Source organism: Rhea pennata, chromosome Z (genome assembly GCF_028389875.1).
Source record: "Rhea pennata isolate bPtePen1 chromosome Z, bPtePen1.pri, whole genome shotgun sequence".
NCBI lineage: Eukaryota > Metazoa > Chordata > Aves > Rheiformes > Rheidae > Rhea > Rhea pennata.
The window spans coordinates 81411932-81426688 of NC_084702.1; the positions used below are offsets into that span (position 1 = coordinate 81411932).

Sequence of the window (14757 nt, forward strand, 5' to 3'; positions counted from 1 at the left end):
AAACTTCTGGAATATTTTACCTCTATTTGAAATGGTGTAGAAATATGCTTCGTCACTTTGTGGAATCTTTAAAGCTGTTTCCTCCATGCAGTTGTTTATGTTCCATTTTCAACTAATCTTATATTTTGAAACATTGTAATATGCTTGTTTTCTCAAAAAAACCAGCTAAGTAAATACATGGAAATGACAGGTTTCTCTGTTGCTGTGCAGTATGAAGGAAGTACGGTATTTTTACAGCTGAAAACGTGGAAGGTTTTTGTCCTTTCGCCAGAGCAGCTCCTGTTTTCCACACAGAGCTATTTGAAGTTATTAATTTTCTTGCTGTGATAGGGTGATCAACCGTCCTGTCAAGAAAATGGATCTCTGTGTCACCCTTTAGCATGATTAAACGGAGGCACGTCGCGGTGAGAAAATACCAGATCTTCGTGAGACAAATGAAACCGTAGAAAGGACTGCTTTCGTAGACACTATTTCATTTTAGAGTCTCCCATATGGCTGTCAGTTTATTTGTAGGAAATCACTGGGATTAATTGTGCATTTCCACTAGGAATTCAAAGAAAGCGGAGGCAAAAATATTTAGATAGTTCGGAGGGTTGTTTCCGCAGGTAGCGACCGCTGCCCTGCCGCAGGGAGCGGGCTGGTTCGGCGGTGCAGGGCAGCTGCTCGGGCGCTCGCGGGGTGCTGGGCTCTGCGCGGTGGGCTCTGCGCCGGACTGCGCGGTGGGCCCTGCACCGGGCTCTGCGCCGGACTGCGCGGTGGGCCCTGCACCGGGCTCTGCACCGGGCTGCGCGGTGGGCCCTGCACCGGGCTCTGCGCCGGACTGCGCGGTGGGCCCTGCACCGGGCTCTGCACCGGGCTGCGCGGTGGGCCCTGCACCGGGCTCTGCACCGGGCTGCGCGGTGGGCCCTGCACCGGGCTCTGTGCCGGGCTGTGCGGTGGGCTCTGCACCAGGCTCTGTGCCGGGCTGCGCGGTGGGCTCTGCACCGGGCTCTGCACCAGGCTGAGCGGTGGGCTCTGCGCCGGGCTCTGCGCCGGACTGCACGGTGGGCCCTGCACCGGGCTCTGCATCAGGCTGTGCGGTGGGCCCTGCGCCGGGCTCTGCGCCAGACTGTGCGGTGGGCTCTGTGCCGGGCTCTGTGCCGGGCTCTGCGCCAGGCTCTGCACCGGGCTCTGCACCGGGCTGCGCGGTGGGCCCTGCGCCGGGCTCTGCGCCAGACTGTGCGGTGGGCTCTGCGCCGGGCTGTGCGGTGGGCTCTGCACCGGGCTGCACGGTGGGCTCTGCACCAGGCTCTGCTCAGGCTGTGCGGTGGGCTCTGCACCAGGCTCTGTGCCGGGCCGCGCAGTGGGCTCTGCCCTGGGCTGCGCACTGGGCTGCGCGGTGGGCTCTGCACCGGGCTCTGCGCCGGGCTGCGCGGTGGGCTCTGCACCAGGCTCTGCTCAGGCTGTGCGGTGGGCCCTGCGCCGGGCTCTGCGCCAGACTGTGCGGTGGGCTCTGTGCCGGGCTCTGCGCCAGGCTCTGCACCGGGCTGCGCGGTGGGCTCTGCACCGGGCTCTGCATCAGGCTGCGCGGTGGGCCCTGCGCCGGGCTCTGCGCCAGACTGTGCGGTGGGCTCTGCGCCGGGCTGTGCGGTGGGCTCTGCACCAGGCTCTGCGCCGGGCTGTGCGGTGGGCTCTGCACCGGGCTCTGTGCCGGCCTGTGTGGTGGGCTCTGCACCGGGCTCTGCACCAGGCTCTGCGCCGGGCTGTGCGGTGGGCTCTGCACCAGGCTCTGTGCTGGGCTGCGCGGTGGGCTCTGCACCAGGCTCTGCGCCGGGCTCTGCGGTGGGCTCTGCACCGGGCTGCACGGTGGGCTCTGCACCAGGCTCTGCTCAGGCTGTGCGGTGGGCTCTGCACCAGGCTCTGTGCCGGGCCGCGCAGTGGGCTCTGCCCTGGGCTGCGCACTGGGCTGCGCGGTGGGCTCTGCACCAGGCTCTACGCCGGGCTCTGCATCAGGCTGCGCGGTGGGCTCTGCACCAGGCTCTGCTCAGGCTGTGCGGTGGGCTCTGCGCCGGGCTGTGTGCTGTGCTCTGTGCTGGGCTCTGTGCCGGGCCGCGCAGTGGGCTCTGCCCTGGGCTGCGCGCTGGGCCACGTGGTGGGCTCTGCACCAGGCTCTGCTCAGGCTGTGCGGTGGGCTCTGCGCCGGGCTGTGTGCTGGGCTGCACAGTGGGCTCTGTGCTGGGCTCTGTGCTGGGCTCTGCACCAGGCTCTGTGCCGGGCCGCGCAGTGGGCTCTGCCCTGGGCTGCGCGCTGGGCCACGCGGTGGGCTCTGCACCAGGCTCTGTGCTGGGCTGCGCGGTGGGCTGCACAGTGGGCTCTGCGTTGGGCCGCGCGGTGGGCTCTGTGCCGGGCTGAGCGCCGGGCTCCACGCGCGCCCGCTCCGCAGCCACCGCCGCAAGCGGGGCCGCGCTCAGCCGAGCTGAACGGTACAGGGCCACCTTGGGTGGGGAGTTTGCGCCAGCTCGCCTCGATGGGAGGCGTCACGCCGGGCTGCCCATCGCCGCCGGGGCACGCGGGAGCCCCCGCGCCGGGGGAGGCGCTGGTAGGTGACTGCCGAGCAGGTACGACTCCGGAATTTCGCTTTGTCCGTTTCGGTCCGTTTTCATCCCGCAGTTGCTATCGATTTCTCTCTTTTTTCCCCCTCCTGCCATTGCTAAGCTTTTAGGGCCTTTCGTCCCCTTTGGCTGGCATGTCGCTGCCAGGGCTCCCGCCCTGCGCCGGGGTGGCTCTGCCGCGTGTGCTGAGACGCCGCGGGCACCGCCTCGTGCTGCGTCGTGCGGCGGGCCGGGCGCATGGCCCGGCCGAGCCGTTCGTCCGCAGCCCTGCTGAGCGTCTCGTTTGCTGCCGGTGGCGTCTTCTAACTTCTCAGCAAAGGTTTAGCAGCAGAGTGCTGTAAGGAGGATTAAGACTTCATTATTTTTGTAGAATATATGGCAGAGCATTTGCTAGCGTACTGTGAATTAGTGTTATAAATAAAAGGGAACAGTAGATGTCAGAGTAAATGAATACCTTATTTTCATTCCAGTAAATTTTTTCCGAGATTTTGTCTCTGTACTCCAAAAAAGCGCCACCTATTTAGTCTAATAGAGCCCAGGGATTCTCAATTTCACTAATGATTTAAAACTAAGAGTTTTATTTAACACTTGTAATGCAGTGAGATTTTTCCAATATTTTTTAAAATGTTTGTTAAAATACTGTACATAACATAATAGTGTTCAAAAATACTAATTCAGTTTAATAGCATATACTGTTGATGTTAAAATTGATAAAAATCGGAATATGATGACAATCACTAAAACAAAAGTGTGCTCTTAAGTAATACAAATATGTTATTTAAAATCTTCATCTTGTAAAAGAAGTAACTGAATACTTCTTTGGCTTAACTTGTTATTCAGATTTAAAATCAACAAGAAGCAAACAATAAACCAAAATTCAGAAAACATTGATTAAATAAATACAGAATTCCATGGTTTTCTTCCAAATGAAGAAATAAAACTCTGTGAAGTTAAAACAGTTTTCTATTTTTTTTTCCTTGGGACGCCTTGAGAGATTTTGATAGGTGGGTGTCCCTGAAGATGAACATTACCATGGGTGATGTTAGACTTTGGTCATGCATTGGGGGTTCAGAGAAGTAGAGTGGAGTCCGATCAAGCAGCTGAAAATCCTGGTGAGGGCAGTGCACAGCGCTTAAGATGCGTCCTAAGTTAAATGGAGTCCGCTGCTTCTCTCTTCTCCAGAAAGGACAATTTTGTTTGGAGTGTTAATAAACAACCCTACTTTGGATTTTCTTCATGTTTGTAATTTTTCGTTTTAGGTTGTCTATCTGGTCTCCCACAAATGAAAAAAATATCCACGTCGTACGAAGAGAGAAGGAAGCAAGCTACCGCCATTGTTTTGCTTGGAGTGATTGGAGCAGAATTTGGAGCTGAAATTGAACCTCCAAAACTTTTGACTCGGCCACGCAGTTCTAGTCAGATTCCCGAGGGATTTGGTTTAACTAGCGGTGGATCAAATTATTCCTTGGCAAGGCATACGTGTAAGTATCCTGCATACTGTTATCCTTCGTGGGTTTTTTTGTTAGATCAAGAGAAGAAGTTCTGAACATACAGATAAGCAACAGCATAATAAATTACCAAGAAATTAGTGCTGATACAGCTAGCAGAGCAGAATTGAGTTTGGGACTAGATAGTGAGGTTTGCAGTGGTACAGTTGAGCGGGAGGCATCTGCCTCTGGAAGAGAACCATTAAAATTTTTACTGTCATAGTCGAGCACTTCCTACTGACATAATTTATTCTCTTTCCAGTTACACTTAAAGTGCTTGCATCTAATATTGCATTTATGTAACTATTCCCTTCTTTTTTCCTCCTGAAAACATTCTTTGAGTTGGTAGAAAGAGGGAGAAGACCTTATCCTTAGTCTTGCCTCTTCCATTGATTAATCTTCATTTTCATCACATGAGAGCTCTTGCTCTTAATGGAGGTATTCCTCTGTATGTAAACAAGTATGTTTACATCACCTGGCATACTTTTGGCAATGTGGATCAATGGGTTGCACAAAAGCATATCTAGCTATGCAAAAAAAAAAAAAGGCAAGATGCCTAATGTAAAAAAGACAGACAAATATAATGAGAAAATGGTGTTCTGTGTAATAAAACTTTACATTCAGGCAACATATTCTGAATTAGTTAAGATGTAGTTATCTTTAGTATAGATAGTAAGCATGATCTTATATTCAGATGGTTACATATTTATGCCTTAGGTTGACTATTTGATATTGACTGTTTGATTAGATGCAATCTAATAAGAACACTGTTCCTACAACTTTTTTGGACATGTTCCTGAGCAGGCTGATACTTGTTTCTTTCATGTGGAGCCTGGTGAAAGTCCCCTTTGTCACTTCTATGAAATGGCTCTGAAGCGCTCTGAAGTTGGGCTCTGAGCAGCGTTGGGTGCTCTGTATGTTGCTTGGAAGCTGTGTTGGTGATGCAGAGTCATTGTGCTCTCTGGCCTTTCAGTGGCGTATTCTACACCCTGGTCAGCTTCTGCTTGGCTTCAGTTCCAAAGGCTGTTAAGCACTGAAATTGCCTGATCTTTTCTGGAAAAGAAAGTGGATTATTTCAATCAAGAATGCCTTGTCTTTAGCGTTCCCACACTTTATACCAGTCTGATTTGAGCTAGTTGGTTGTGTAATCAGCTGTTAGAAGCAGTGTTCTTTGTTCATCTATCTGCATGTTATTTTTGTTATTTTTAGCCTTAGCAGAGTTATAAGCTCCAACTTAGAACTCTTATTAATCATAATCTTAGAAACGCTACACAACTGTCTGGCTGACTGATAGGTTGAATTTCAGTCTTTAATGTGGATGAAGCTTGACACACTAAAATATTGAAAATTTAGATCAAAGACCATAAAGTAATATTTGAAATGAACCAAGGGCCAGAGAAAGAGCAGAGCAGCTTTGGCTATGACAGTTGGAATTGTGGAAGGCAGGTGCTTTATCGTTTGCTAGTGAGAGCCTCTTCACTGTCTTCCCGTTCAAGTAAATTGAAGTAAACGAAGCTGGAGGTGACGTGAATGGATCACTCATACGAGAATTCTTCAAATGAGAAGGCCATTGCAATGCTCAAGAAATAAAGATTAGCTGGAGAAACACATACAGGAGGTGCTAGGTTATATTTTTGGTTGATGATGGCATTAGCAATACTCTCATCTGTGTTTGTGTCAAGGGATGAAGAAGGATCTTCATCATCATATTTTATGTATGACACGTGCAATAAGAATGTTGATTAAAGTCAATGTTGCTGTCTTTCTGGTGTAATCTACCCTGATGCTGAAGTATAGCATTGCATTTTCTTAGAGGTGAGCGGTTAGTATTTTCTCAGATGTTTTGCTAAAGTAGGGGAAGCTGAATTGGAAAATTTGATCATAACAACAATGTTTGTTTCTTTGGTTTTGGTCATGTTTGTGTGCTTTAAGAAACTTAGCAAGCCTGAAAGAGGAAGTTAAAAATTTCATTAGTGGTAGGTGATTTGAGGGAGTGGAGGCTGGGGGCAGAGAGCATTAATGGGCTTAGGGTAGGGCAGCATCGATCTGTGCATGTGTGGTGGCTGTGAGAGTGCTTGTCCTTAAATTAAGAAAGAGGTAGGGCTGGTGAGTTGGGGTGGATAATAGTTTGTTTTTGTCAGAAACGGAGCTCTGCATCGTGTCAGCCAAATGTGTGTGAAGCTATCCATAGGTATGCTGACAGTAAATAAAATAATTGTACTCCACCTTTTTTCTGGCATGCTATTCTTACGGAACTCACCTTAAGGATTTATGAAGTATTAAATGTCTTTGGATTTGTATTTGACTAGGCTCTTCAAGGTGGGGAAGATTGGGATAGTCTTTGGAAATGTCTGCATGATGAACTCGTCTTTCGCTTGGATTAGTTAGCTTGTAAATTTGGCCATATCTATGTAGTAATGTATCAGTACCTGTAACAGGAGCTCATTCCACCAGAGCTATAGTGTTACAAACAGCTTAATTTTGTGGCATTTCACCATAAGCATCTACAGCATGGGTGGGTTTTTTTTGGATAGTCATGAAGTGGAAGGGTAGCAGCATAATGCCAAGGACTGCTGTTTGCTTTTGGAGGTCTAGTCTCTAGTCCTGACAAAATCATGACTCCTTAGTTCACCTACACATGGCTTGCACAATAGCAAGGTGCTCCCCAATGGGAGAGAATGGAAAGACTCACTCCAAAGGGAAAATAATCACTTACCAGAAAGTGCTGTTTTGGGGGTGGTTTTTCTGTGTATAATCTTATTTCTTAAAAGTCCATTCTGATCTTACTCCACATGTGTAATACTGCTATAGGAATTGCTTTGAAAACTGAACAGTTGGTCAGAAATTGAACTCCTGAACTACTGAATTCTTTGAATGTGCAAAAGCAACACTATTAGTATGCACTAGGGCTTGCATTTTTTTCTTTATTTCTTATGACTTGTAGGCACTATTCTGAAATACATACAAGTTATTGCTCTGTCTTTCGATGACAGAAAATATTTCTTGGCCCTTAAAGAGATGAGCAGTTGGTAAGGTGCAGTCTGCTTTCTGAAAGTTGGCTGTAGGACATAAATGATCCCATGAAACAACAGAAGCTTAGATAAAGAAATTATTGGTTCTCCTCCACTTCAAGTTTTATTTCTTTTTCTTTCTCAGTGCCATAGCATGCCATAAATACTGATGGAAGCCTGGTGCTGTATGGCGATCTTCAAACTAGAAGAGTCCTGCCTACCTTTGAACCATTCACAACATACAGCTTCACCTACTTGTAGCTAGACTAGGCTGGAGAGCTGCTATAGCAACTCCCTTTGCCCACCTGTGTGGCAGCATTTCCAGAAACAGTGTTTCTGATGATTCTTTCATCCCCTTTACTGTGACTTTATTCAGAGGGGATGCCTTTTAAATATATTTATTTTATTATCATGCCCTGAAATTTTATGCTGCAAGTTATACAAATTAATGAGAAAGATGGTACGTAGTGAAAGCCTACAATATTACCTAATTCAAATGGAGTTATCAAAGCTATTTATTTATTTATGTCATTAACTTTACAATGTATGATTTTTAGCTATATAAGTTTTATACATTGTGATTTACTGTATTAAGAAAATAATTGTGATAATGTCTTTTTGAGAAGATGAAATTCTCCAGAAATTCACACTGTGACCTTGCCTGACATCTTGCATTAATCTCTGTTGACCTTACGGATAGATCATGAGATATTTAATTATAAAATGCCACCCAAAGAATTTCTCATTACAGATGCACCACATCACACTTAAACTGCAGCTAATGCTGTATTTATAAAGTTAATGGGCTGATAAAGCTGAGTGACCGTTCTGTCCTGAATATGAAAATACTTGATTCCATTGTTAATGCAGTATATTTTTCAAAGCATCTGCCATCAACATAATTATTAATGATAAGCATTTTGCCCTTTAACTCAGTCAGTGTCATATGCGACGACATGTTCAAGGCATCAGGTTATTTATATTGTTTTTGCAGGCTGCGTGTACGTACTTCTTCCCAAAGTGAGTTTGGGGGGTCAGCATTGCATGCTACCCGGCAGTCGCTCCAGGTTTTTGTGGTGGTGGAGGGGTGTCGGTTTAAGTAAGCTAGCCGGAAATAAGGTTGCTAACTCTCATGAAACCATTTTTCATTTTTTAATTACCATTTTCCAAATCCATAGCAGCTGACCTTCTGCCTGTCAGCCACAGGCCAGGAGAGAAAGCAAGTGAAAATTCTGGACAGAAATAGAAATATATGTGTGCATAGTTATGTGGGGTCATACTGCTCCTATTAAGATGGCTTTTCCAGTACAGGGCCGTGTCAGTGAACTCTGTGTGGCTTTGAGCAGAAACCTTTACGCCGTTTAGCTATGTCTCTGGGAACACTGAGCCAAAACAATTGTATCATTAGCTTAGGATGAAGAAAACAAGATTTATTTTTTCAAATCAAATATAATCTAAATAACATTAGAGATTCAGCACGTCAATGTTTGAAGCAGGGATTTGACAGTCAGGAAGCAACTTTTGTGTCAGAGGTGTGCCTCTTCCCTCCTCTGCCAGGGAAATCTGTCCAACCGGGCAAAATTCTTAAAGCTGTAGAAACTAGGTTAGAAGGGGCCTCGCGAGATCATCTGCTTCATTTCCCTGCCCCAGTTTTTGCCCTCATCTTAAACTCTCCGTGGTGGGGACTCCATAATTTTCCAAAGAAATCTATTCCAGCTCTTTACTGCCTGTATTATTTGAAGGTTTTTTCCTAAGTTAGCTCCTCCAGTCTGTCTTGATTCCAAATGCAGAACTATATTAACTATTCTATATTAACTTAATAAGAAGCAGTTAAATTAAAACACTTTGTTGATCAGAAGTTGCGGTTCTTGCGGTTCATTTTCTTTTTGCGGTTCTTTTTTGCGGTTCATTTTCTTTTGCTGTATGAGAATTTCAGTCCCAGCACAATTCTTTCCTGTACAAGGAGTATGTTAGAAAGCCCATACAGACACATTTTCCCATTTTCCTAGGTTTACTGATACAGCTTTCAGAAGGATTTACTGAGAGACTTGAAAGTAAGGAATTTGGTGTTCCGTTTCAGGCTACAGAGAAGAGTGCTCTGCGCTTAACCTTCCCTAGCTCTGCCCCAGGCTCCAGCCTGTCCTCCTCCCTGCTGACCTCATGGCCCTCAAGGGTCCATGGTGGGCGGAGGCGAGGAGAAGAGACGCTCGGAGCACCACCGTGGAGCGAGCGAGCCCCTGGCACTGGGTGCCCTGACCAACCGCACTGCAGCCGCCACGGAGCCGGCTGGGAGAGCCCGGACCTGTCCCTGGTCCTGGGGGGAGGCCAGCTGCCTTCTCCGTGCTCCTCACCCATTTGCTGCCTCCTTATTGAGCAAGGTCTTTTCAGCTTTCGTTTTCTTTTTCCTTCAATAAATCTCTAGCACATTCAATTTTCAATGATTTTTAATACCTTCCTTTCTATGTGTTTTCTGTGGGTAACCAAAGATATGTCCCTGGTGTTAAAGCCTCATCTCCTGCCCCGTTCTCTACCTTCCTTTCCAAAATGTGAGTTTTTAGAGCTTTGTAATAGCACAGTTGTTAGTCTGAGGAGGGACTGGCAATTGACTGGGTTTTCATATTAATATGAGCAGTGCATATTTTTCTATTGATTTTATAGAGATAGCAAAATTGTTATTTTTGAAAGGATCCAAAATTACAACCTAAAATACCAGATACCAACATACTTTGGCAGATTTTTAAGCAATTAAAAGTACTGCTTTAAAGTAAGTATTAAAGGCAAATACAGTGATGATATTGTTAAACAGGCATAACTGAGCTGAACATTAAAAAAAAGAGAGAGATGAAATATAAAACCGATGTCTGCTGTCATCCACACTATCCCAAAGACGTTTTAAATTCCATCAGGAAGTCTTAGCTATTGCATTCTCTGCTTTTCTCTTTTCTCCAGACAGTAATTAGTGGTACTAACACTTTTTTAAAAAATTGTCTGATATTTCTTTTTATAAGATCATCTTTTCAGTTATCTAAAACTGCCAAGAGTAAGTGTTGAACCTGACACTTGATTTTAGTTATGTTTAACAGAATGAATTTGTTTGGAAAATGTCTTCTGAAATGATTCGATCATTTGCAAGAAGAGTAGAGGAAAAGATACGATTTTAATGTTACTTTGAAAAAAATAAAATTGTGTAATAATTGCCAAGGAAGTTTTATTATTCCATATTTTAGTGCAGCAATTTAAAGTTCCTGGGGAGCAAGGATATTCAGAATGTGTATCTCTTTGTGTTCCTGTGGAGGATTTGTTTCGCTCCTGGCAGATTCATACATTGCTTAAAGACTGACTTGTTTGGCTGCTCTAAACCTTTATCTGAACTGGGCACGCGTACTACGACGTGGAGGTTACTCTGAGGGTCTGTCTGATGGTTTTTCTTCTGAGCTCTTTTCATCAGTCACAACACAGCACCAGCTACAAGAGTGAGGAGGGCTTACCATGCCGGTGGCACTGTCCTTACACCATGAAGCCTCATGGCTGTGGGAAGAGCTACTGGACTGAACCCTGTGTTGGGCAAATAGGAAAGAGGTGAGGAATGCTGGAAACCAGCTAGTGAGGAGGAGGTGGAGATGAGGAGAAGGAGGGAGGAAGGAGGAGGTGAGAAGCACATGGGACAAGAACTACTCGCAGAGAAAGTGGGAGAGGACTAGCAGGTTTGATGAGGATCTTAGTGGGGTAGATGGTGTGAATGAGACCAAGTGCTAGAGGGAGCTGGGCAGAAGAATTCAGCTTTGAGGAAAGCAGGAAGATGTCTATGGCCCAGTTTCCACAACCTGTAGTAATTACCTAAGACGCACTGCTCCTTGGATCTTAGCACTACCTTTGAAACCCATCATAGATCCTGCAGATTGGTGTGGCTGCCTGGGGCATGCAGCTTCCTATAAGTTACTCCATTGACTGCAGTGACAGAGGCCTCGCTGAAGCTCGAGTTCCGATGATGCCAATTTTAGGTATTGGTGCAATTCCTCTTAAGAATTTGGCTATGACTGACTAGGAAATTACATGCGTTGGTGTGTTCATGTATACAAAATTGCAATAAAACATATTTTTTGTTTATTCCAAGTTCTGTTAAGGAAGAAACAATATAATGAAGTTTGAATGTGCTACTTGGATTCAACTTGCTTGTAGGTATGCACTGGGTCGTCTTTAATTCTAATACAGGACTGTTACCATATGGAGTGCAGAATGGATTATAGTCACTGAACAAATTATTCCACATTTTATTGAGTGTGGTGCTAATAACGCCAAGGTTGCAGGTTCAATCCCCGTATGGGCCACTCGTTTGAGGGTTGGACTAGCTGATCTGCAGAGGTCCCTTCCAGCCTTACCAATTCTATGATTCTGTTATCCTCAATTTGTGATTTTTGCTCTTTTGCATTATTTACTGCCTGATAATTCAGACTTGACCACTCAGTAGTTTCTTCTAAGTCTCATCATTGCAGCCTATGAATGCCTTTTATAAACTATATATTTATTTTCATAATATTTCAAAAAGATGAAATTTATTACTACTAGAGTGTGTTTGTGTATGTTTGAGAGAGGTTCACGTTTAAATGTATACTTCTGCTGTGGTTCAGTAATCCATTTTTAAGTGTATTTATGCACAGAAGGAGAAACTAGGTACAAGATCATGTGGAGTGTGAAGTCAGATATTTCACATGCTTTGTTAAATTGAGGTTTCTAGCATTATGGATTTTTGCAGTGTACCAAATGTGCTTCACCTGAAAGTAAAAGGCAACACAGTCTAAACCTGAGATTCTCAGGGAACACAGGATTATTTGCTGTATCAACTAGCTGAAACCTTTTCTAGTGTCTTTTGAAACCTAAGTTCTTCTATGTTGTGAAAATATTTTAATCGCCACTCCAGATGATGAGAAAACAGTCCTTGGTGAGCAAAATGTTACTCCCACCAGTTGTATACACCTATTGTGTAACTGATACTTTGAACTAGCAACAGCAATTAATACACGAGGATCCTAACTTACATATGCAGTAAATCAGTTGAGCCCATGAATAGCAGCCTTTCGGGGCAAATTAAGCAAAATGGCTGATTAACTTCATTTAAAAAAAATACCAGCAACAATGTGATTAAAGCAAAGAACAGATTTTATTATTAATACTTAATAGATTGCTCACAATGCATGTCACTTTAATGGCTTTATTTTTACATTAGGCAGAAAGATTTGCAGATTTGCATGGATCACATGGTTTGTGTCGTTACTTTGGTTCTCAGGATGCTCTGAAATTCAGTGCACTAGCAACCTGCCGTGTTCTTCCCCATCCCTCCAACCCTGAGCTGCTGTGATGAGATCAGTGTCTCGAGCAGAATTTTATCCCTGAAAGGAGGTGGAAGAGGAGAAATTGTGGTTTGTGGGGAGGCTGGCGGGGCAGCGCCCGGCGCGAGCGCCGGTGACGACGGCCCCTGCGTCCGCGCGCCCTTCCTCCGCGCGCTTTCTCGTTTCGAGCACGCAGGCGGAGGCTCTCCTGTAAAATACCGGGCGAAGCGTGAAGCCTTCCGCCAGCGAACACGCGCGTTTCCGTCTGAGGTGGAAGAAAGCCAAACAGATGGGTTTCGCAGCAGGACGGTGCTGCTGCGGCTCGGCAGCCTCCCGCGTCCGGCTGCGGCTTGCCGCACGCGAACGCTTCGTTAGGCCAGGCGGAGGAGACGAAAATACGTTGTGAGTGCCCTTACGACGCGTTTGAGGGAAAGGTGACCAGGATCGAAGACTGGGCAGTGCTCTCAGACTAGCCCTGTTCATGGCGGGTATGCGTGAACAGTCACCTGCTAAGAAAATAAATTTTACGTGGTTTAGCTGTCGGTGTGAGCACAGCATCCCTGACAACCTTGAAGACCACTACGGATGCCCCCAAAGTTTTCTAGATGGGTAAAGGTCTCAAGGAGTTTAATTTTCTGCCATTTTCGTGAAAATTCCTCTCTGGGTAGATAAAGAGACTGTGCTGATGTCTAAGAGAAAGGTAAGGAGAACCGAGACCCTAGATGTCTTTTGGCAGTCTTAATCGATGGTGTTTTTGATGAGAATCAAGTAAAGAGAATTTCTTTCTTTGTATACAAGGACTAAGAATTCCCTTTCGCTGCCACAAGAATCCCTTCCTCTTTTCCAGTAGTTTCCCACTTCCGCACCATTCTTGAGCTCCTCGTTGTTGCCCACAGCGTTCCTGGCCCAGCTGAGCCTGTCGTAGCGTGGAGAGGACCCGAGGGCGATGTCCTGTGCGGCTAGGTGCAGCCCCAAGCACCGGGCGCTTTCCATTGCTCTTTGTAGCCCCCCTTAGGGCCAGGGTGAGGCGTCCTGCAAGCTGAAGATGTAGGCTTGATGAAGAGCTTACGGCACTTTCTGGGCAGTATAATTCCTGATTTAGGTTCTTAGGAATTGCTAAGACCTTCAGAGTTAAGACCTTGTGTTTTTACATCCTGAGAGAAATGTATGTGCAGGAAGCAGTCGTAGTTCCGGAAGGGAGTAAATTTAATTTCAGGCAAGCAGGATGTACCACAATTAATCTGAATGTGCTTGTTTCCACATGTTTGCAAGTATGTATGTTTGCACTCCTTGGAAGAAGCATTTATGTAAAGATGATAGTTCAGTGCGAGGTGCTTCTTGGTGCTGAGATTAGCAGGTTTGTCAGGGTTAATGGCTTTAGTCTGACACCACGCGACAATTACAGATAGTTTGTGCTCCATCACCTGGATTCTCCTCTCCGCATTGACTTCCAAAGGAATGTTCTTTATCAGAATATATTGAAAAGAGTAGCTGGATATTTAAGAGCAGTTTCTGTGATACCAGTTTTTGCATTTAAGTGGGAAATTCAGGAAAATATATACTCATTTTTTGTTTGATACAGGATTTTTTTTCTTTTTGTTCTTAAGAAGCTTATCATAAGAGAAACAGAATTTACTGTGCATATCTGAGGGAAGGTATAGATTCAGCTCCAGGGATGTGTGTCAAAGGGGACTGAAAACAGGGAGGCTTAACGACTGGCTATGCTAGATACTCTGTTGTGTTTTGCAGCTGTGGTTCGTAATTTCAGTTCATGTTTTCTGGCCACAGAGTATTGCAGTCCGGCATCTTACCTGCGATCCGTTCTTTCCTTCCCGATGCGGACAGCGCAGGTCCTCTCTGTTGGATTCTGATTACAATTTCCATTTCGCGCAAATAGCCAACCAGTTGTGAAGCTGATGAAATGCACTGAGTGCCGGTGATGGCACAACAAGCAATAACAATTTTTAGTATAACAATCCATTATTCCACCATGTTGATCACGTGTCCTAACTGGGCTGTCCATAGTGAAGAGAAAATATTTTTTTCCAGAAAAAGAGATGAATTTTAGTTTTATTTTGCTGTTTTGTATGACTGATACCTTCTCTTAAATTATGATTAAATTTAAAGGTAGTATTTGAGTGTTACAGAGGGATTAGCAAGCAACAGGATATTTGAGGGTTGTATTTCATTATTTACATGCAGTGTTACTATTTCAGAGTATGTATTTTTGATATGCCAGGTAGGAAAACCACAGAGTCTCATATGCCTTTTGCTGTTCAGAAAATAGTGCCCAAACATGGTCAATCAATAGTTTGGGTGTTTAAAAAGAACACTCATGAAC

General features: G+C 45.5%; 1 protein-coding gene across 5 annotated transcripts in view; it reads left to right on the plus strand.

Annotated features, from left to right (window-relative positions):
* WDR7 (WD repeat domain 7) overlaps positions 1 to 14757 on the plus strand; it is a 154731-nt gene that overhangs the window by 71227 nt on the left and 68747 nt on the right. For all 5 annotated transcript variants that reach the window (XR_009961145.1, XM_062599366.1, XM_062599367.1 and 2 more), the window contains one exon: positions 3851 to 4072. Coding sequence is in view for 4 of the 5 variants with exons in the window: in XM_062599366.1 (XP_062455350.1) it covers positions 3851 to 4072 (222 nt within the window). In the remaining variant the exon portion in view is untranslated. The remainder of the gene's footprint in view (positions 1 to 3850; positions 4073 to 14757) is intronic.